Source organism: Sitodiplosis mosellana, unplaced genomic scaffold (assembly GCF_009176505.1).
Source record: "Sitodiplosis mosellana isolate CC-2019 unplaced genomic scaffold, AAFC_SMos_1.0 Smas_scaffold_61, whole genome shotgun sequence".
Taxonomy (NCBI): domain Eukaryota; kingdom Metazoa; phylum Arthropoda; class Insecta; order Diptera; family Cecidomyiidae; genus Sitodiplosis; species Sitodiplosis mosellana.
The window spans coordinates 664,496-685,821 of record NW_022595303.1 but is presented as its reverse complement, the minus strand read 5'-3'; the positions used below and the strand labels follow the sequence as shown (position 1 = coordinate 685,821).

General features: G+C 35.8%; 4 protein-coding genes across 4 annotated transcripts in view; 3 read left to right on the top strand and 1 right to left on the bottom strand.

The window, feature by feature from the left end:
• The first annotated feature begins 2,989 nt into the window (after window positions 1–2,989).
• Window positions 2,990–5,853, top strand: LOC129570543 (zip homologous protein 2-like). Its single transcript, XM_055450195.1, has 3 exons — window positions 2,990–4,214; window positions 4,367–4,818; window positions 5,268–5,853. Exons 2-3 carry the CDS (start codon window positions 4,379–4,381, stop codon window positions 5,533–5,535), a joined length of 708 nt encoding a protein of 235 aa, XP_055306170.1. The 5' UTR covers window positions 2,990–4,214; window positions 4,367–4,378; the 3' UTR covers window positions 5,536–5,853.
• Window positions 5,854–5,996: 143 nt separating this feature from the next.
• LOC129570507 (elongator complex protein 3) lies at window positions 5,997–9,077 on the top strand. The gene is made up of 5 exons (XM_055450149.1): window positions 5,997–6,136; window positions 6,213–7,102; window positions 7,198–7,501; window positions 7,845–8,119; window positions 8,398–9,077. Exons 1-5 carry the CDS (start codon window positions 6,118–6,120, stop codon window positions 8,551–8,553), a joined length of 1,644 nt encoding a protein of 547 aa, XP_055306124.1. The 5' UTR covers window positions 5,997–6,117; the 3' UTR covers window positions 8,554–9,077.
• Window positions 8,598–12,965, bottom strand: LOC129570508 (solute carrier family 17 member 9). Its single transcript, XM_055450150.1, has 9 exons — window positions 12,346–12,965; window positions 11,833–12,004; window positions 11,391–11,606; window positions 10,398–10,542; window positions 10,061–10,311; window positions 9,636–9,852; window positions 9,454–9,532; window positions 9,339–9,367; window positions 8,598–8,978 (listed from the first exon to the last, which is right to left on the bottom strand). Exons 1-9 carry the CDS (start codon window positions 12,408–12,410, stop codon window positions 8,839–8,841), a joined length of 1,314 nt encoding a protein of 437 aa, XP_055306125.1. The 5' UTR covers window positions 12,411–12,965; the 3' UTR covers window positions 8,598–8,838.
• Window positions 12,966–20,280: 7,315 nt separating this feature from the next.
• The window catches only part of LOC129570527 (uncharacterized), a 71,386-nt gene continuing 70,340 nt past the window's right edge, over window positions 20,281–21,326 (top strand). Inside the window, exons 1-2 of the mRNA XM_055450176.1 lie at window positions 20,281–20,287; window positions 20,471–20,762. Of these exons, the coding sequence (XP_055306151.1) occupies window positions 20,281–20,287; window positions 20,471–20,762 (299 nt within the window). The remainder of the gene's footprint in view (window positions 20,288–20,470; window positions 20,763–21,326) is intronic.

Here is a 21,326-nt window from a genome sequence, read left to right as displayed (position 1 = left end):
ACACAGAAAAATCCTTTTGAAATATGCCATTTGTTCCTGTTACAACAAAATCAATATTCATTTATTATTTTACATTTACTCGTCTCCGAAAAACACTTTTCTTTTAGCTTCCAAACAACTGTTACATTTTATGCATCTATTGTTGTTTGAGAAGCAAAGAATCTCGCCGAGATAGTCACGAATCAACACATACATGCACAAAATGTAACAAAAGATCGTCCACTCAACACAACTTTATCCCATCATTTTTGGAGATAACAAAGACAATTGGGTAAGAATACGCCTGGAATGTACAAATGTACGGTGGCCTCGAATGAATCCTGTTCTTTATTTCTCTTTAATTTAACCCTGTTCTTCATTTCTCTTCAAAGAAAATTCCATTTGGTCTTTCAATTTCTATGACAGTCTTTGGATTTATTTATGGAAAATCATTCTTAATTCACTAATTCTAAATCGATTGTTTCCCAATTAAAATTGCTCATTATTATTGGATGTTATCAGACACCAATACTAGTGCCAAAATAGTGCTTTTTCCTTATTATTACTAGCCAGAAAAGTGAGATAGAATTTCAATATCTAACAAAATGATGTCCCCATGTGTGTGATTCGACGCGTTTAATTTCGACCAATTTCGAGTTCGTTTTAATCATATCCCATTTTACGGCGAGGCAAATGTTTTCTTCAATAAAAATGGTCACTTTACAAGCTCCACTCAATTTTTTTCGTTCCTTGTGTAACGTTGTATCACTACAGATGCACGCCTTGAACTGAGCTGGGTCCCTCATGAAATTATGAATTTTTATCTCTTTCAAATGTTTCGAATAACGTACAAACGGAATGATATCCTCTAGAGATGCCTTCCAAAAGCCGATCTTTTCGAGTTTAACCAGACATGTTGCCATTGTTTTCATGTCAATCAAATTGGAAACCCACAGCATATTCAACTCCCTCAGGTTGACCAACGATGAAAAGTCATAGTTAACACTATCGACACCGACATTTACCTTTTCAAGGTCTCTCAATGTGACCATTGCGTACACCGTTTCCTGCTTCGAAAACACTCCGGACAAATGCAGCGCTTTATAACTGCCACGTTCATGAAGTCGATTAAGAAATTCAAACATTGTTTCAGTGTTTGGATCAACTGCACTGTCAATTTCAACGATTAACTCGTCCAATTTGATGTCAGCATTACTAATTAAATCCATATTTGCCCAAAGCGTAGACTTATTCATCGCAAAACGTCGAATGTTTGGATTTTTTTGGAAAAACTGCTGCAATTCATCAATTTGACACGGTTTTTGAAGACTCAATTCCAAATACTCAAGCAATGGGTATTTATTTTCCAGCCATACGTGATTGGTGTTTTTAAAAATTTGTACATTTTTTAACCGCAATCGTCTTAAGTTCACGCATAACTTGAGGAAATTTTCATAAAACGTTGACTCAATTTTACAGTTGATCAAGTCGAAGATTTCGATTTGCTTGAGGATTTGTTCGGTCCATTTGATTTGAGTGCCCGGCAAATGAGCACTGTCCAATCGAATTTGCTTCAATGACTTTGCCGATTTGGTGCGATCAGCGAGGAATTTCTCTAAATCACGACCCCAAATTGAAATTCTTCGTGCGTATCGTCCAATTCCATTCAGCTCACGACCATACACTTGTGAACCATCACAATTGTAACTGATTAAAGTTGCCGGATAGTTTTTTACGAAATATGCACCGGTCAACCGTTGTAATTGTTTGCACGTTTGACCCATAGCATGCAGATCCACCAACGATAACCATTGGAATATTTTTATGAAACATGCATCCGTTAGTTTGAATATCGGCGGCGGAGATTCAGCTCTTGAGAAATTGAATGTATATCGATAGGGCACTTTATGCGCTACACGTCGTCGTAGAAAATTCATTGCATCCAGTAAACACATTAATACCGTTTGATGGGAACTTTGAATCTGATTTAACTCACACAAATTGCATGTGGAATGAAAATCCACAGAAAATTGAGTATTTGGCTCTGATCAAAGCCTGATTCTTTCGTTTTTCAGTCCAGTTCTTCTTTTTTCTTATTTTAATTTCTTTCTTGTTTGTTTGTTCTCTCTTATTTGTCTTCTTTTCTTCGTTCTTCTTCTTTTTCCAACAAATTTCTCTCCTTTTTTAGCATATGTTTCTTCTTCTCTCCCACAAACTTCAATCTCTTTTCATTTTCTCCTTATTTTCTTTGAATTTGTCCGTTTTTATTCGTCAAAAACACAATTTTTTTTTGTTCAAGTCATCAGAAATGTCACTTGTTCACAGAAATAAAACTACTTGAAAATGAGAGACTATTTCTGCAAATTTAGCGTTTTTTTTTTACTTATATTCACTTCAACGGTACTAGCAATTGTTAGTAAAAACAAGTAGTTGTTTAAATAGTCTTGAGTGAAGACAAGAGCAGCGTTTTTCTGTGAATGACATTCCCAAAACAAAATTACTTTTATTAAATACGTTGGCAGTGACTAATTTATCACGATTGTTCTTATGAGCGTTCATTCTCTGATTGACGCATTATAGTGAGCAAGAAAAATTGTGATAATTTGGTGACAGTCATACAACTGATTTACATATTGATATGGATTTTGTACAAAAAAAGGCCCAAAGTCGTCATTTTTATATGGTAGTCATTCCAAATACAAGGTCTAACCATCAAAAAAAGTTTTTTGATATTATTTAACTTCTTTCTCATTCACGGAATCCAGCAACGAGATTTTCTTTGGCCCAAAAGGAACGTTTTACTATTACAAGAAAAGAACGGCACAATTTTGCACAAACTGTTATGTTTATTATTTTTCAATCCACTGAGAAGAAAAGAATAAAGAATCAAATCAAAATTGTGGCTAAAAAAGGCTGAAATAACAGTTAATAATAATGAAACGAAGTTTCTATTCTCTCTGAACAGCAATCTATATTCACTGTTACTTTCATTTCAGAAGGAGTCATTCTTCAGCAGTTTCACATCGAAACGAAACCAACTCAATTGTTCATTGTTCTTCATTTTGAGAAAAAAATATATAAATTTCATACAGCTGTGAACAATCTTCTGAGCAATCAAAATGAGTTGAGATTTGCTGCAAGGCTCCGCTGAGTGCAGATAAGTATAAATACGGATCAATGTTTATAAAACAATGTTCTGGTCATTCAATGCGTCATTGTATATATCATATAATAAAATTGTATCAAAATTCACCGACACAAGCATGTAAGTGTGCAATCTCGATACTAACAACCGACCAGTATAGTGCGATTGTCGCTAACAATATTTTCAGAACAACCGCTTGTGCTCCGTTTTGCTCTAAACTCAAAAGCAGAAAGCAATGAACTGATCGAAAATGCCGTTTCTTTTACTTATTTCGGACGTTCGATCCGCATTTTTCAACAACATTCTCAAAAAAATTCAATTTTTGTTTCTTCTCTGAATATTTTCTTCCTTAGTCTAAATTCCGAGTCGGAATTTCCGACGAATTCTTTTGAACTCTATTCCAATTCTCCTCATGAAGCGTACGGGCTTGTGAAAATTCATTGCGAATATAAAAACATGACATTTCAGTGTATGTCACAGTTTCACTTAGTAGCTACACAAATTCATCGAATCAACGACGCACAGTCGCACACACTTGCGGCATAAACAAAACAGCACACACAATTACGGTGGACAAACACAAGAACGAACTGTTTGCCGGCATCCGCTTGACTCAATAACAAAAACAAACGCACACAAACCAATCCGAGATACGATTTACAGTTTGACTTGAGAACGCACAGTTCCACACTTATTGTTTACACTCAGTTCGACGCTTTGTGTGTGTATTGGGTTTCTGTGTTAGAGAATCTCGCATATACAGCTGCAAACATCATAACATTGATTGTGCGCGCCACTTTGTCTGCGACTTTTATTGAGAAAAGTTGACAAAAATTTGTTTGGAGCAATTTTTATTATCAAGTGTTACATCAACACATTAATTTCGCGATTTTTATATTTAAAAGTTGTGTTTTTTTACATTCGAGGTTGTTTTTTGTCGTATTTTTTGGTGAAATTTGTTAATATTTGTTGCAAAAGTGATTTTTTTTCTTAACTTCTTACAATTTTGCTGAACAATTTGCATTTTGGTAAATCGACGGGATTCGTGCAGAAATTGAGATTGAACCATCTGTTGTACAGTAAAAATGAGGTAAGTGATTGGTTTATTGCGAATTTGTTTGAAAATTCTTGTCGCACATTGAAAAAGTTAGCATTTCAACCAAAAGTTCGTCTCAAAATCGAAAACGTTGAAAAATTCCACATAAAAATCACTTCAAAACTTTCAAAATTATTTCTCAATAGATCACATCAAAAATGTTGATTTTCTACTGCAATTCATGTTTGTGCAAACTGTTGGCGCCTGGTGATGAACAGTCACCGAACAGCTCTAAAGGTTATTTGGCAAATTGCGGACATATCTTCTGCACAAAGTGTGCACCAAAGTCGAAGCAAAAATGTAGCCAGTGTCGTCGACCAACTCACAAGTTCACGGCAATTGACAAAAATATGGCACCAAAAACACGAATGTGCTTTGAGCCACTCGAAAACTCACTCAAACAAGTCTGCACTGCCATCAAATTCCAAGAACATCAGATGGATGTCCATTACAAACAGATGAGCAAGGAACATTCGAAATTGAAGGGAATAGGACGCGAGCTCAAGCAAAATGTCATGGAAATGAATGACAAAAACAAGGCGATGGAAGAAGAAATCAAGAAGATGCTTGTCATTCATCAAAAGGTGAAAGAAGCCAAGTAAGTACAGATCATGTTTTGAGAGATACAAAAGTGTATTTCAAAGGAAATTGGTGAAGTTTTTCTTGATTTTAAGTCGAAATTTTTGACAAGCAAATTATTCAGAGATTTTCAAGTGCCGGCATCCGCTTGACTCAATAACAAAAACAAACAAACGCACACAAACAAATCCGAGATAAGATTTACAGTTTGACTTGAGAACGTACTGTTCCACACTTATCGTTTACACACTGTTTGACGCTTCGTGTGTGAAGAGACTCTCAAAATATTCAGAGATTTTCATGTGACTTTGATTTAGTTGTCGAATACAACTTATAAGCTGTGTGAGAAAGAGAGAGAAAGCTCCAGTGCTGCGTTTCCAAAGTCGAAACAGTTTTAGCAATGAGCCTCATTGAAATTTCCAAGAGAAAAGCCAATGAAAATGATCCATTTTCCGTTATCATTTTCAGGAACCGTCAAAGTCAAGATCAACAACCAGCGAAACGTTTCAAACGCTCACCGTCACAAATATTAGCGCAAAAGTCACCGGTAAAACGAAAATTCATTATGCGACCAAGCCAATACAAAGACGCCCGACCACTTTCACCGCGACGACTGCGTGTTGCCAGTTTCACTGAGACGATACTTTTCAACCCAGCCGAAAATGACCAGCCAACCATTAACCCGACGACCAACCATGTCCAACCAACGTGCAAATCCGATGTTTCCACGACGTGAACGCGACTCCGGCTTCAGTTCGACTTCTCATTAGAATCGATAATTTCATTTTTGCTGTGTGAAATGATGTCATATCAATTCATAGAACCCTTTTGGTTCAATCTTCGGTTTTAAGTTCATTTTCACATAAGATTTTTTTGATAAGAAAAAAAAAACGATCCGAAAAATTTACTAATAATCACGAGAGAAAAGAAAACGTTAACAATATGAAAAATTGATGCCAAAACTGTCCAATGGATAGGGAATAATGTCCATTGATGGTCTAAAATCCATTTGAAAGAGAAACAAAATAAATTTTCAATAAAAACTAGCTCAAAATATGGATTTTATTTTCAATCACAAGCTAATTTGTGATCGAGTTTAAATTTGGAGGCGAAAAAACTCACCAAACTTCACCACAGTCGATGGTATTCACCACACGATAGAAAGTGGTGAAATTCGATACGTCAAGCAAACCATCTGTCAAAGTGAACGGCAATTTGCACGTGTGTCATCACATCGAATATTGTTGCTTCATTCACGGAAAACGGAATTAAAACGACGTAATTGTAGGTAAAAAGGGACAAAAAATACAATTAAAAAATGGGTCGCCAAAAATTGGGTAAGTTTTAATTCCAAACACTGTTCTTCAAACCATTCCGCATCATGTAATTGTAAAAATTTCGATGATTTTCTAGGCATTGGATTGAGTAAGGAGGAGCGAATGTTGATGGTAATCGGTGAGATAATCCAAGAGTTAATTCAAGCCCATGACAAACAGAAAGATGTTGATTTAAATCGAATGAAATCGCGAATTTCATCAAAATATGGTTTAGACACATCGCCCCGATTGGTCGATATCATAGCGGCAGTGCCAACAGAAGCAAAACACTTTTTGTTACCGAAATTGCGTGCCAAGCCAATCCGAACGGCAAGTGGTATTGCAGTGGTAGCGGTTATGTGCAAGCCGCATCGTTGTCCGCACATCAATATGACGGGAAACATTTGTGTTTATTGCCCTGGCGGACCAGACAGTGATTTCGAATATTCCACACAAAGTTACACGGGCTATGAACCGACAAGTATGCGAGCCATTCGTGCTCGGTACCATCCATTCTTACAAACCAGACATCGCGTTGAACAATTGCAACAGCTCGGTCACTCAGTAGATAAAGTGGAGTTCATTGTGATGGGCGGAACATTCATGTGTTTGCCCGAGGAATACCGAGACTATTTCATTCGCAACTTGCACGATGCACTGTCTGGCCACTCTAGCTCAAGCGTCGCTGAGGCTGTAAAATATTCGGAAAAGTCACGAACCAAGTGCATTGGCATCACAATCGAAACAAGACCAGATTATTGCTTGAAACGACACATTTCGGATATGCTGTCGTATGGATGCACCCGGCTGGAGGTTGGCGTTCAGTCAGTTTATGAAGATGTTGCACGAGATACAAATCGTGGCCACACCGTTCGTGCCGTATGCGAAAGTTTTCACTTTTCAAAAGATGCCGGTTTCAAAATCGTTGCTCACATGATGCCAGATCTACCGAATGTTGACTTTGAACGGGACATTGAACAGTTTATTGTGAGTTTTTTTTTTTTTGTTAACGGGTTAGAGTTTGGATATTTACATCAATTGAAAATCTATTTTATTGCAAATGAATGTCTATTTTTCCACAGGAATTTTTTGAAAATCCAGCATTTCGTGCTGATGGCTTGAAAATCTACCCAACACTCGTAATCCGAGGCACCGGATTGTATGAACTATGGAAGACTGGTCGTTACAAGAGCTACCCACCGTCACAGTTGATTGATTTGGTAGCAAAAATTTTGGCTTTAGTACCTCCATGGACCAGAGTATACCGAGTACAACGTGATATTCCCATGCCATTGGTCAGTTCAGGCGTTGAACACGGCAATTTAAGAGAATTGGCTCTGGCTCGCATGAAAGACTTGGGCACTGATTGTCGTGATGTTCGAACACGTAAGTGATTTTTAGTGGGATTTCATTTAGAATTTTTTCCGTTGACTTTTGTCATTTTTTTTCCTTCAAATTAAATTCGCATCGTTGAAATTTTATTTTTTTATTTTAATTGATCGCTATGTTTCTGTTGTTCGTTCTATTTTTTATTCATAAAATTTTGTTCAATTGAAATATATTTCATATTTTCTGAATTTTCCAATTTTTCCGAAATCATTTTTTTTCCTTAATGAAATTTAAATTTAAATTTTGATTTCAAACCAAATTCAATTTTCAACAATTTTTTTTAGTAATTCAAAAAGAATAAAAAAAAATTAAATTAATTTAATTTAATTGAAAATTGCAGGTGAAGTCGGAATTGTCGAAATCCATAGCAAAGTTCGGCCATATGAAATTGAATTAATTCGACGAGATTACGTAGGAAATGGTGGTTGGGAAACGTTTTTGTCCTATGAAGACCCTGAACAAGACATTTTGGTTGGATTGTTGCGATTGCGAAAGTGTTCTTCCGAATCGTTCAGACCTGAATTAAAAGGCCGATGCTCGATTGTTCGAGAGTTGCACGTTTATGGATCAGTTGTGCCCGTTAATGCCAGAGATCCGACAAAGTTCCAACATCAGGTAGCTCAACAGTTCAGAAATATTGATTCATCATAACGAATAGACAGTGTCCATTTTGGACACACTTCATTAAAACACAGACCAAGTACTCGGTTCATCGTTCGTTATGAAGAACATAAATTACTTTTTTTTTAAGTATTCTGAAATATTATTATTAACTCATCGTTCGAAAAACATCAAAAATTATCCTATTTGTTCTTGTCCACATTATCCCTATCAAAAACCGTATTCAATTTCCAAAATCAATTCATTGCCAATAAAAATGTGACTATTTCCAGGGATTCGGCATGCTGTTGATGGAAGAAGCAGAGCGAATTTCGCGAGAGGAACATGGAAGCACAAAATTGGCCGTCATTTCTGGTGTTGGCACACGAAATTACTATCGTAAAATGGGCTATGAACTCGATGGTCCTTACATGTCAAAATCAATCTAAATTTCAATGAAAAAAAAAAACAATTCGAATCAAAAGGAAATGAATTTCGTTGGAATTGTGTCCTTTGCAATTGCTTTATTCACGTTTTTACAATGTGTTTGGCTTAACTATCTACAAATTTAGATACAAAATATGAATATTTATAAATAAAAATCTTTTTCCTACATTTTTGTTATTCTTGTCAAATAAATGTCCGTAACATAAAAAATGGTGAGATATTCGACTTGAATACATCGTTTTTTTGTTGTTGTCGTTAACAAAGAATAATGTTGCTAGTGTGATTTCCTATACAATTTTTTGTGATGAACCGAAAACAATGTAGACAAACCATCCGACGGTATTGATGAGCGCTGCGGTACTGAACACGGCCGACCAACTTTGCGTCAACTCCAGAATATGACCAGCCAAATAAACACCGAGGAAACCTATTGAAATAAAAAGAAAATTTTGTTTTTAATTTTTTCAAAAATTATTTCATTTTTTACGGTTTTTTTCTCAAAAAAGGAATAAACTTGTAAATCAAATAATTTGATTAAAAGAAAAATGAGGTGAAAAATGTCATGAAAATGGAAAAAATAAGAGCCATCGAAATTCGGATTTGTAGAGAAATGATTTGTTTCAGGTAGGAAAGAAAATTTGTCAAAGAAAAATTAAATTTTTTCATTTTAACATTAAAATCTCCTGAATTGGAATTTTGTTCAAACGAGAAGTAAGATGAATAGGGTAGACCGAATTTTGAATTAGAAATTAATTTTCGCAATTGTGTCGAAAATAAACGTATTTACCTGGAATTGCGCCGAACGTGTTCATCAATCTATGGAAAAACCACACAAAAAAAACAATAAATTTTACATAATGCCAATGTAATGCAAATATGATAAAGAATATCGAATTCCATACCCAAATACACTGCCCGAATGGGCTGGTGCAATATCTTGTGGTGTCACAATCACAGCACTATTATGAAAACCCGTTCCGCCTGTAAAATAAACCAATTCAAATTGTTGAATCAAAGCGTATAAATAAACCGATTGTAAATGAGCCGAAACAGCAATAACGACAACTTTAGGTAAACCACGTACCGATCACGATAGTCATGCATGTCAGTGCAGTGTGAAAATTCTTCGTTCGGCACATTACAAGGAGAGCAATATTTTGGCCCATGAAACAGCAACTTTGTACAATTTTCCGCACTCTCGTGACTGGCCAATCGCGCGCAATCAATTTATCGGTTATGTATTTGCCTAGGAATGTGCATGGTGGTAGCGCTAACCAAGGTACCATATTCACGACCCAACCCTGTAATAAAAAAAAATTGATAATTAAATGGTTTAGTCTGAAGAATGTTTGATCGATGCTCTAAAAAGGATATTTTAAGCCAGGATAGGTTGCATGCTACATTGATTTTTTTTACAAACATTATGTTTTTTCTTCTCAATTGGTTGTTGAAGAAAAACAACTCAGGATTCAAAAAATCGTCTTATGAATCACGAAAAAAGATTTTCACCTTTGCATGTGGGAATCCTTCGTGAAAATACGTTGGTAGCCACGATAGAAGTACAAAGAAGCAGTTGTTTTGACAAGCGTGAGCAATGACCATTGCCCAAAAAGCAGCTCTTCGAAACAGCAGTAGCCAGGGCACCGAGTCAATGGCTCCGACATTTGTTGTGCACAGACGATTCGGCATGGACAGATTTATTATTCGATTTCGATCAGATGACATTGTATAAAATCTCATAATGAGCGCCCATAAAATACCTATGGAAAACCACATAAAAGAGAATAGTAAATTGGCCACCAGAGACATTTTATGCAAAATTGGTAAAGAATAACCATATAAATACCTAAAAACCCGATAATCCGAAAGGCCATTTGCCAACCAAAATAGTCTAAAATGAATGACCCAAGGATTCCGGTCAAAAGTGTTCCAAGTGCTGAACCAGATGTTAGCATGCTGAAAAAACTAGAACGCTCACTCGAACTTAAATACTGAAAATGAGAAAGAAAATCGATTAGATCATGATATTTGAAACGTGAAGGGGATTTTTTTTTTCTAAAAAAAACGTTCTAAAAAGAGAAAAAATGTTTAAATACAATATTTTTTTCCCTATAACAATTCTATTGACTAGATCGAGAGGCCAAGTTCATCTGACTATGTTATGAAAGAGAAGAGTATGTTTTTTTCGACTCAAAAAGTGTTAAAGGCGAGTATGTTCATTTTTGGCGGGTCCTCGCGGTTTTCCACGGTTTCCGCGGAATTGCTAAGAGATAACAACTTGGTGTCTTCGGCAAAGTTGTAGCACTTGAGGTCTTCTATAACATTGCTGAAGTCAAATATCTCTTATCACTTATCAGTTCCGCGAAAAGCGCGAAAAATGATAAGAAAGTTCTATATAAAATTTGCTTTTTCATGTGCGCGATTTGCGCGCAACTGATAAGAGATAAGAGATAGATGTCTTCAGCAATGTTATAGGAAACCCCGAGTACTACAACTTTGCCGAAGACACCATGTTGTTATCTCTTATCAGTTCCGCGAAAACCGTGAAAAACCGCGGAGGCTAGACGGGATGCTAACATACTTCCTTTTAACGCAGATAGAATCAACAGAAATCATACTCTCCTCTTTAAAAATATATTAGAATTTTTTCACATACTCTCCTCTCGATCTAGTCAATAGAATTTAGTTTTTCATTCAAAATAGAAAAAAAAATTTGATTCAATCAAGTTTTTCATTCCTAACAAAAAAAAATTTATTTCTCTCTTGTCAAAACCCATAGCTCTGGGTTATTTTCTATAGAAAATAGCAACTACACTAGACTAAACAGACGAGGCCTTACCTGACTAGTGATGCTAATCATGCTTGGAAAATGAACGCCTTGAAAAGCGCCATTCAATATCCTAATGGACACTATAAACGGAATGGTGTAATACGATTTCTGAGGTGTTAGTACTAGCAGCTCTGGCATCCAAAATGTAATTAACGACCAACCGATTGCCGATACAAATATCACACGTTGACCACCCATACGATCGCTGAAATATCCGCCTAATACCTGAAATATTGCCAAGAAATTAACGGAAATTAGTTTTTTTTAACAAAATTTAGTTGAAATAAATTTCCCTCCATCTGGAATTCATTTTTTTTAAACAACTGTTAGACCCAAAAAACTGGTTTTTTCTTTCAAATTTTGCACAAACTGATAATATTGAATGAGTTAAGAAGAAATTAATGAAAAATGATTCAAAGAAACAATTCTGAACTTAATCAATTAATCGTACCTGAGTGATGGTGTAGCCCCAAAAGAATGAGCTCAACACGGTGCCTGACTCGGTTTTGCTCCATCTGAACTCGTTGGCGACGGCAGGAAGCAGCAAAGGCATTGATGTTCGTGTCGCATACACCATGCATGTTCCCATCAACAATGTCATAAACCAGACCCGTTTTTCATGTCTGAAAATAAAATAAAAATCAGCATCAAAATGCAGACTTTTTTTCACTTCGTTGACGAAAATTGCCACGATTAAATAGATTTCAATTGCAGTTGTAGCTGTAGTTACCGCTGCAAATCTCACGGTGTTTTTTAAGAAACACATTTTCAATTGCAAACTTCACATTTTCATTGAAAAATTTCTCAATCAAAACGGTTTGACACGTCAAAATTGAACTTTTAGCTTGTTTCTTCACTCAAAACATACGTTTGTCTTCACGATTTTTTTTTGTCACGAAATGTGAAATTCTCACAACAACAAAAAAACGACCAAAATATCCATATTGTAGGGCTATCAACAAACCTTGTCCAAATGCTGATGTCATCGTTAGGGTCACGCAGCAAGGAATATTTCAGTTTTTCGTCCATATTGTGCCTGGAATGTGTGTGTGCGTTGTTTGTGTGTGATGTAGTTGAGAATTGAATTTCTAGGCCTTCTATTCACATTCACTGATGTCTTTCGGCATAGCTTCTTGTTATATCTTTGCTAATAATTATCTAATAAATATTTACTTTGTTGAACTAATTTAAATTCGTCAAATGGTATCGTGCCAATCGTTTGGCTACGTTTACATGTTGAAAAGATGAATATCAAGAATAAAATGCACAGAACAGCTTGTTGTTGAAACAAATTCAACTCCGCTAAGCAAACATATTGTAAGACAAGAGAAGAAAGAAAATGTGAAACACTGCGATCGAAATTCGTATAGAGCAGATGAAATTGAAGATTGTTTGAGCGGATAGCAGATGTTTTTTGTGCGATATTGTTTAATCTACTGGCGTTGCGTGTAGGCTGTATGTGTGTGATGCGTTTTTGACGATATATATTTTTTTTCATTGGCACACAACAAATATAAAAATGCCAACAAGTACTGATAAACAATTGACTGAGACTCGGTGTCTGTCACAACCAATCAACCAAACTCACCACGTCAACGAAATGTCAAATGCGTCAGCTGTGTACGTTGTGTGGTGGAATTCGGGATAAATCCAAGGTGAATTCGGACTAAATTGCATTTGAAATGAATTGCGCTGAAATTAAATGGATTAAAACAGTGCCTCTTTGATGATAAATAAAACCGAATTTTTGGCGCGTTTCTTGGCTATACTTCCAACATTGGCAATCTGATGAAACTGATCGCCTTCATATGAACTCAATTCATTCGGAACTGAATATTTCAGATAAAATGCCAAAGTCTTTTATTCTCTTATATTTTTGAAGCTATTTCTATCCAGTAAACATTCCGATATTTCAGAAATTCAGTCTTAGTTCCAGTTCTGAATGAGGATTAGAATGTTAAAAATGGAATTGAGTTAATTCTCAATACTGAATATTTGATGAAGGAATCCGGTACATAACGGTGATTACATTGCAAACTTTAGTCCAGTTAATTCAACAAAGTCGAATGAATTCAATTTCATCGATGTGACTAATGACGGTTCATTTGCTGGTGTCGCTCCAAATGAAAATTGATCGAAATGTTTGGATTACACCATCGAAGATGTGAAACTATTGGTTCAAAAAAATGGAGACACACCAGACAAATCACAAATCACAAATTCAACAGCAGTGTGATGAAATATACGAACAAATATCAACAATTTCTTGTTGATTTGGTGATATATGCCAGTACAATTTCGATATTCAAAGTGATAATCCGATGGAGCTATATGATATTTTGGTTCATTTATGAAGACATTTTATAGCCTCGGAGTGAAATAAAATAACAAAGTAACAATCAATAACAAGAGTCGTTTTATTTGCATTTCCAATCCATTGTCTTAGGGAACGGCATAGTTGAATATATTTCGACGGACTGTATTTACCCGATCAATTTATATCTTCAATGCTATGCGTTCCGCATTATGAAGCGACGCAACAACGGTTTTCTACACAACGCATAGCATTCAAAACTGACATCCCATGTGAACCATTTGAGGAGAAATTCAGTGCACAGCGGAGCTGTGCGGAGTTCGGCGGAGATGCCATACATACACTATATCTGAAGCAGTGCGCTCATGGCTACTTAGATATGTATTGAACAATAGAAATGTAAACACAGCAAAGAGCTAGGCAAAGAGTGCTGTTTTGCTCACACGTATAGCGTATGTACGGAATCTCCGCCGAACTCCGCACAGCTCCGCTGTAAACTGGATATCTCCGCAAATGGTTCATTTGGGATTTAACAGATAAATGTATGTTTCACCAATTGATGCCTTTGAATATGGAAAAATGTGTGCTCACAAATATCATGACGTCCGAGTCCTGGATAGAACTCATCCGCTCGTGCAAAACTTGTCTCTGGTGAATCTCCTACACCATTGAAACCGCATTTAATTGAGTATAATCAAGATCATTTACTACTCAATGCTCCGTTTGTTTTGGAACATTCGTCTGTCAAGATCTGAACAGATTTGGCGGTGCCATATCTGACGCAAGAATAACTAATGTTATTCCTGCAAATAATTCTAACATCGAAAATGATATTAGACATACTACTAGCGGGCAGGGGACGGATAAATGGAATCAACGTCAGATTTTATCAGCTGAATTGAGTAAAAAATATCGAGTACCGGAGGATAGAACAAGCACGAAGCACGAAGCACGTAGATTAATTCAACTTTGGTTTCAAATCTAGCACCTCAACAGTTTCTAGTATATTTTTTGTTGATTGCAATAATACCACAAGGACAAAGTTCAATAAAGTGTGAAAACGAGTATGGAATCAGTGAAAAATTGAATGGAACAGAGCAATTAAACTATTTAATATAAGAGCTTTTATGAGTGCAATGCATAAAATGCGTTATTCTACTGAGTGCAACATTGTATTTTATGGCCATCGGTCTATCTATAGAAAGTAAACATGAATTGTCAATTCAATTGAATTTAATCTACCTAAAGCTAAAGTAAAAACATGTTTGAAACCATTTACTTGAATAAATGAAATGACATAATCGGCAATTTCGACTTATTGATTTAGTTTTGACTGAAAAGCATGAAATTAGTGCATGACATGACGGAAAAAGAAAATTCTATTTTCATTCTAAAATTGGTTTTCGAATCGATTCCAAGTCGAATAAAGAGTTAAAAAAAAATATTCAATTCCGCAATGTTACTTTTTTTTCAAATGGGGCGACTTGGTCGATTTCTTCATTCATTGTATACGTTTTTTCAAGAATTTTGTGAGAATAGCAACATTCATGGCGTTCGATATTTCACCGAACGAAGACTACATTGGAGCGAAAGGTTCATTCTAAAGAGATTTCAATTAAAAGCTTTTAAATTCATTTCGAAACCATTTGATTAGATGTTGGTGGCTAATCTCTTGTGGCATCTCGCTTTGGCTATGCAGCTCAATGACACGTAACATTTGGATGCAATGGCAAAATAATCCGGTTATCATGAAAACCACTGAGAATATGATGCCACTTTCGGCTGTTCCATTTCCTCAAGTGACCATCTGTCCTATTATCAAGAACATGAAAACCAAATTTAATTTGGCTTCCGCACTCAGCTCATCGTCCAACTTATCAGTTATCGAGTAAGATGACTGATTCCCTTCTAACCACTTAACTCTATCAAATCTAACCAATCCCTGAATCCCCAGACAAAAGTATGATTTTTTTTTGTGTGTATTTGAAATTTTCCAGCAAAATGCGATTGAACGCCTTGGCTCATGTATGCCCAAATTTGAATTCGATTCAAAGCCGAGAAAAATATACCAATGAATCGATTTTTGATATAATCGAAGACATTGCTCCCGAAATTTCAGACTCATTTTCAATATGTTATCCAGCATTTAAGGATATTCCTTGTGAAAAAGCCTTTGCACCCGTTTTAATGGAAGAGGGTCTATGTTTCGCCTATAATGCTCTGAACTCACACGAAACATTCACAAATGAGTAAGATATAAAAAATAGTTTTTATTACACCAATAAAATGACAAATTGATGTCCTAGGCGATTTAAATGATGAATTTAATGTTGAATATGATTTTCAAGGATGTCATCAAGATTAATGATTGTGAAGAACAATACGAATGTGTCAAATTGGAGCTTGGAAAATGGATACGGTGACCAATGGAGCAGTTCGGAATACCCAATTCGCAGAAATTATTCTGGAATGGGCATTGCTTTGACCATTTACTTCATGGTAAAACTTCGTGACTTCGAATATAATTGCCGAGGAGCTGATAATGGTTTCGATGTGATTCTAAGTATGCCCGGTGACACACCGAAAATGTCACGAAATTCCTTTCGTCATCCTATTTTAGAAGGCACTGTCATTACGGTCACACCCACATTGACTACCACTTCAGACGGACTACATAGCCACGAACCAAGTCAAAGGCAATGTTTTTATCAAACCGAACGTCGATTACGATTCTACAAAATTTACACAAAACCTAATTGTGAAGCCGAATGTCTGGCAAATTTCACGAAAATCGAATGTGGATGCGTTAGATTTTCTATGCCAAGTACGTATTTTCGCTTTGTAATGGATCAATGCGAATATTTTTTGAAGATCATCACACAATTTTCATTTCTTAGGAGACAATAAAACTAGAATATGCGCTGCAGGGAGTATAACCTGCTATAAATTGGCTGAATCAAAATTCTCGAATGATGCTAGAGTGAAAACTTTTCGCGATGAATGCAATTGCTTGCCGTCATGTTCATCAATCGAATACAATGTGAACATCGATCGAGTCGCGTATGATTATGAAATTTGGGATATATCCAGAGGCAATAAACCAAGACCGATGAACCAAATTAAGTAAAAAGAACTAAATATAGCATGAGTCAAAAAAACATATAGAAATTTATTATATTTGTTGTATATTAATCTACTTACTGCAGGAATGTTATATCAAAATTGTCCGTTTATTATCGAGACCCATATGTAAAGGCAGTAAAACGAGTAGAAATGTACACGATGATTGATTTCCTATCGTATTGTGGAGGGTTGCTCGGTTTATTTTTGGGCATGTCAGTGCTGAGCATCATTGAACTCATCTATTACTCTACACTTCGTTTGTTTTGGACCATTCACCAGTCGAGCTCATCCATAGATGTTGCAAATCAAAATGAAAGACGATCTACCAATTCGATTTTTCCTCGTATTGGACAAGTGGTTTGGTCGTTTGTCGAAAACGTTTGCATCAATAGCAATATTCTGGGTGTTCGGTACTTATGGACTCGATCGCTTCATTGGAGTGAAAGGTAATGAATATATAACCCATAACCATCTATGGTTACCTATGGAATTTTCGATTTTGATTTTAAATTCAAAACTATAACAAAGATCAAAACTTTGGAAGCGATTATGGGTTTTAATTTAATATAATTTGACAAACAGGGTATGGTGGTTGATTTCACTTAGTTTGTCACTTTGGCTATGCGGTTCAATGATTCGAGACATTTGGGTGTCATGGCGTGAAAATCCAGTTACCATGAGTACTATCGAAACAGGAGTGGCAAAAATTTCATCAATTCCATTTCCAACTGTAACCATTTGTCCGGATATTAAAAGTGTGAAACAAAAATTTAACATACGATCCGCAATTGAATCTGCTTCTGCATCAAATTTATCTGACACAGAGTATGAGATTTTATTTATTCGGTACATTTGTTCCGGTTTTTCCCTAATAAACTTTAAAAACTCATTTTAATAATTCATTTAGGAAAAGTCGATTGAACGCACTGGGTCATATTTGCCAGTGGACAAATTATAACATGAAAACTTATATGAAGGTAATTTTTTCATTCATTCATGATTATTTTTTAGAGCATTCATTTGATTTTTCTTATTTCTACATTTGATAGACTCTTTTATATGAAAATGAAACCATTTTCGATACATTCAAAGACATTGCGCTTGAGCTAGACGATGTAATGCTTTCATGTCGCTGGAAAAAGAAGAAGCACGACTGCTCCGAGTATTGGACACCCGTTTTCACCGAGTTAGGACTATGCTTTGCTTTCAATGCTATAAATTCCAGAGAGATATACACAGATAAGTAGGTGACCTACTACTGGGTGACCATCTACTAATCAATTTCTGGTCATCAATTTTCTCCTAATAAAATTTCTCAGTATGGCTTCTGGAATGATGATTGTCAATAGCAATCCGTCAGCATCGCAATGGAGCTTGGAAAATGGCTATGGCAAAGAAGCGGATTATCCGATGCGGGCTATTGATTCAGGTCGACAGGCTGGTCTTGACATTGAACTTATGTTAGATAAACGAAATCTAGAATATGATTGCCTTGATGTTGATCAAGGATTTAAAGTGATTACAAGTGTGCCCGGGGATGATTTGAAAGTTGCACGCAACAGTTTTCCAGTTTCATTGTTGGAAAATATTCTGATTTCAATCAAACCGAAAATGATTACCACTTCAGAGGAACTGCATAGCTACGCACCAAATCAAAGAAATTGCTTTTTTAATTCCGAACGACAATTGCGTTACTTCAGAACATACAGTAGTGCTAACTGCATAGCCGAATGTATAGCAAATGGAACGAATGAAAGATGTGGCTGTACGGGGTTTTCCATGCCAAGTACGAACGTAACACAAATCCATTTTTTTTTCGGACTACAAATTGGTTAAAATAGTAATGTAGAGATGTTAACAAAATACATGTTGATTATAGGGGACAACAATAGTTCGAAAATTTGTGGAATGGAGAATTCACGTTGCTATAGGATTACTGCTCGAAAATTCTCAATGAATAGCACCTTTGAAGGCTTAATACATAGCAAATGCAATTGTAAGCCGTTATGCATGTCGATCGAATATAATTTGGACATTGATCGAGTTAAGCTAAATATGGCCACAGCACGTAGCATCAATAAAGCCTATCCGCACGATGACAAGTAAGAAAAGCGATCATGAGCAAAAATTGAATCTATTTTATTCTAAGACATTTTGTCTTTTCTTTCACCGCTTATTGTTGTTGTTATCATTAAACGTTTGTTGTTGTTTTTTTCAATGCTTTAGCATTTTACGGACGAGATTATCAATTTTCTTCGGTGATGAACGAGTTGAGACATTGAAACGGGTGGAAACGTATACGTTAACAGATTTTCTGGCCATTTGTGGTGGACTACTTGGTTTATTTTTGGGCATTTCAGCGTTGAGTGTTATTGAGCTCATTTACTACTCTACGCTTCGTTTATATTGGTCCATTCGGCGTTCAAGACACGAAAGTGGAGCTGCAGTATCTCAATAGTTAATGTCATCACACTTCAAATAAATAGCTTTCGAAATTGAATTGAATCGTGAATTGGGCATCAAATTCTTTATTGCACCAAAAACTGTCAATAAAATCTGTGTCTCAACAAGTTTGGAATGGATTTATATCCACAGGATCTTAAATCAGGCGACATCACATGAATCTCGGTTTTGGGAATAACACCGATAAAACTGAAAACTACACAAAAATGTATCACTCATCAAGTCTAATATGTAGTAATGATTTTCTGCTATTCCGTTAAATTATGACAATCACAGCACGTTGATAAGTACCATACGTAGGAATCGTGTTGAATTTTGCACCATCAATAGCAAATCAATTGCTGAGCTGCTTTGATTTTGTCTATCAGCTGGTATTTTCAAGCGAATTATCCGTCAAAGTGCACCTTAAGTACTTGAAAATGTTGAAAAATCGACAATTTAAACCTAATACCAAACGTGAAATCGAATGTGTGATGCACGAAACACTCATACACTCCATAAAATTGTGTTCACCGGTTTTTTTTTCTATCGTTTTACAAAAACACATTGCAATCGATTTGTTTCCGCTCGACCCGTTGAAAATGAACGATGGACATAGAATATTCAATGAAGATTGCCATGAATTTTCTATCAAACCTATCGATTGGTCGTCGTATTTTTGTTCCAGGTTTCATTGGCAAACGTCGACTGGTGCATTCGTTGTACAGGATTTTCGCCGAAGACGGAAAATGTATTGAAAGCCAATTGTTGTCATAGTAATGCAAAGTGTTCAATTACACCTGATGAATAAATGATGATCGTAATTAGGTGGACGAGCACTATTTCAAAGCCGCATACAATTGCAATTGTAGACGGTCAGTCGACTTCAAATGTCCGATAAAAGTGGGGAAAAAAATGTTGTGTCAGTTTCACAAATGAGCTCAATGTGAATGCACATTTTCAAAGGATTAACAGAGTGAACAGAAAAAAATTGTGTCGATGGTTGCGGTGCCGAATGGAATGACTGGTGAGTGAGTTTGATCGGTTTAGAATGGAAGTTTTTTTTGCTATGAAGAAATATTCGAAAAAATCGGCACAAATATATTCAAAGGCAAATGAAACTTGAGTTTTGACGAAGGAATTTTTTCAATTCTTCTTGTAAACAAGAAAGCGTTTTCAATTTGAAACAATCGAATATTTCAAATTCCAGTTGATTGCCAGTCCAAAGCAGTTCAATCACCCATCGCAATTTCATCACGTGAATCGCGAATTCGCGATAATGTGAAGCCGTTGGAATTTCATGGCCATTGGCACAAAGACGGAGAAGCAGTCATCGAAAATACGGGCACTTCTGCAAAAGTAACATTTCAAGGTCGGAATGAACTGCCTTTTATTACTGGCGGAGCTCTTCAGCCAAATGAACGGTACATTTTTGAAGAGTTACACTTTCATTGGTCGGAAAGAGACGATGCCGGTTGCGAACATAAAATCAATGGGCAAACGTGAGTTTTTACGCAAATTTGTTTATATTCAATTTTTTTTCTTAGTAAAATCTGTAGAGCAATGACCAATCGTTCAATTTTTCTTCAATATTCTGACATGATTTATCGAACATTGGATCGAGTGTTGTTGTTTTTGCTAATGATAATGAATTTAACGTTGTTCAACTTCATTCAGACACATTGTCGGAAGTCGTATGAAATATAATATATTCACTGTTGGAAGTGTAAACAAAGAACATAAAAATAAGAAGAAAAGGAAGCTTCAAATAAAGCGCCTTTGTTTATACTTCCAAGTTATAAGAAGTCCGCCTCAAAAACATATGTTAGAAATTCGTGCATCCTTCTAGAAATAGGTCTCCAAATAGGAGGAGTTTACGGTCACTGCTAAGTTTATATAAAAATAGAACGTATATGCAGATTGCGTTCAAGATTCAAACCCAAATAAAAGGAAAATGCAATTTTGAGAAAAACAATGTAATTATCGTAAATCAAGAATGCAAAAATAAATGCAAACTGTAAACATAATCAATAGAACTAATCATTTGTACATTTGGCGGCTCCCAA

Coding starts and splice junctions, on each gene's coding strand:
- LOC129570543 (XM_055450195.1), top strand. CDS start 4,379: ATGTTGATTTTCTACTGCAATTCATGTTTGTGCAAACTGTTGGCGCCT. Junction 4,819..5,267: donor CAAAAGGTGAAAGAAGCCAA/GTAAGTACAGAT, acceptor TATCATTTTCAG/GAACCGTCAAAGTCAAGATC.
- LOC129570507 (XM_055450149.1), top strand. Junction 7,103..7,197: donor GGGACATTGAACAGTTTATT/GTGAGTTTTTTT, acceptor ATTTTTCCACAG/GAATTTTTTGAAAATCCAGC. Junction 7,502..7,844: donor TTGTCGTGATGTTCGAACAC/GTAAGTGATTTT, acceptor TGAAAATTGCAG/GTGAAGTCGGAATTGTCGAA.
- LOC129570508 (XM_055450150.1), bottom strand. CDS start 12,410: ATGGACGAAAAACTGAAATATTCCTTGCTGCGTGACCCTAACGATGAC. Junction 9,368..9,453: donor CATTCGGGCAGTGTATTTGG/GTATGGAATTCG, acceptor GTTTTTCCATAG/ATTGATGAACACGTTCGGCG. Junction 8,979..9,338: donor CACGTTCGGCGCAATTCCAG/GTAAATACGTTT, acceptor TTATTTCAATAG/GTTTCCTCGGTGTTTATTTG.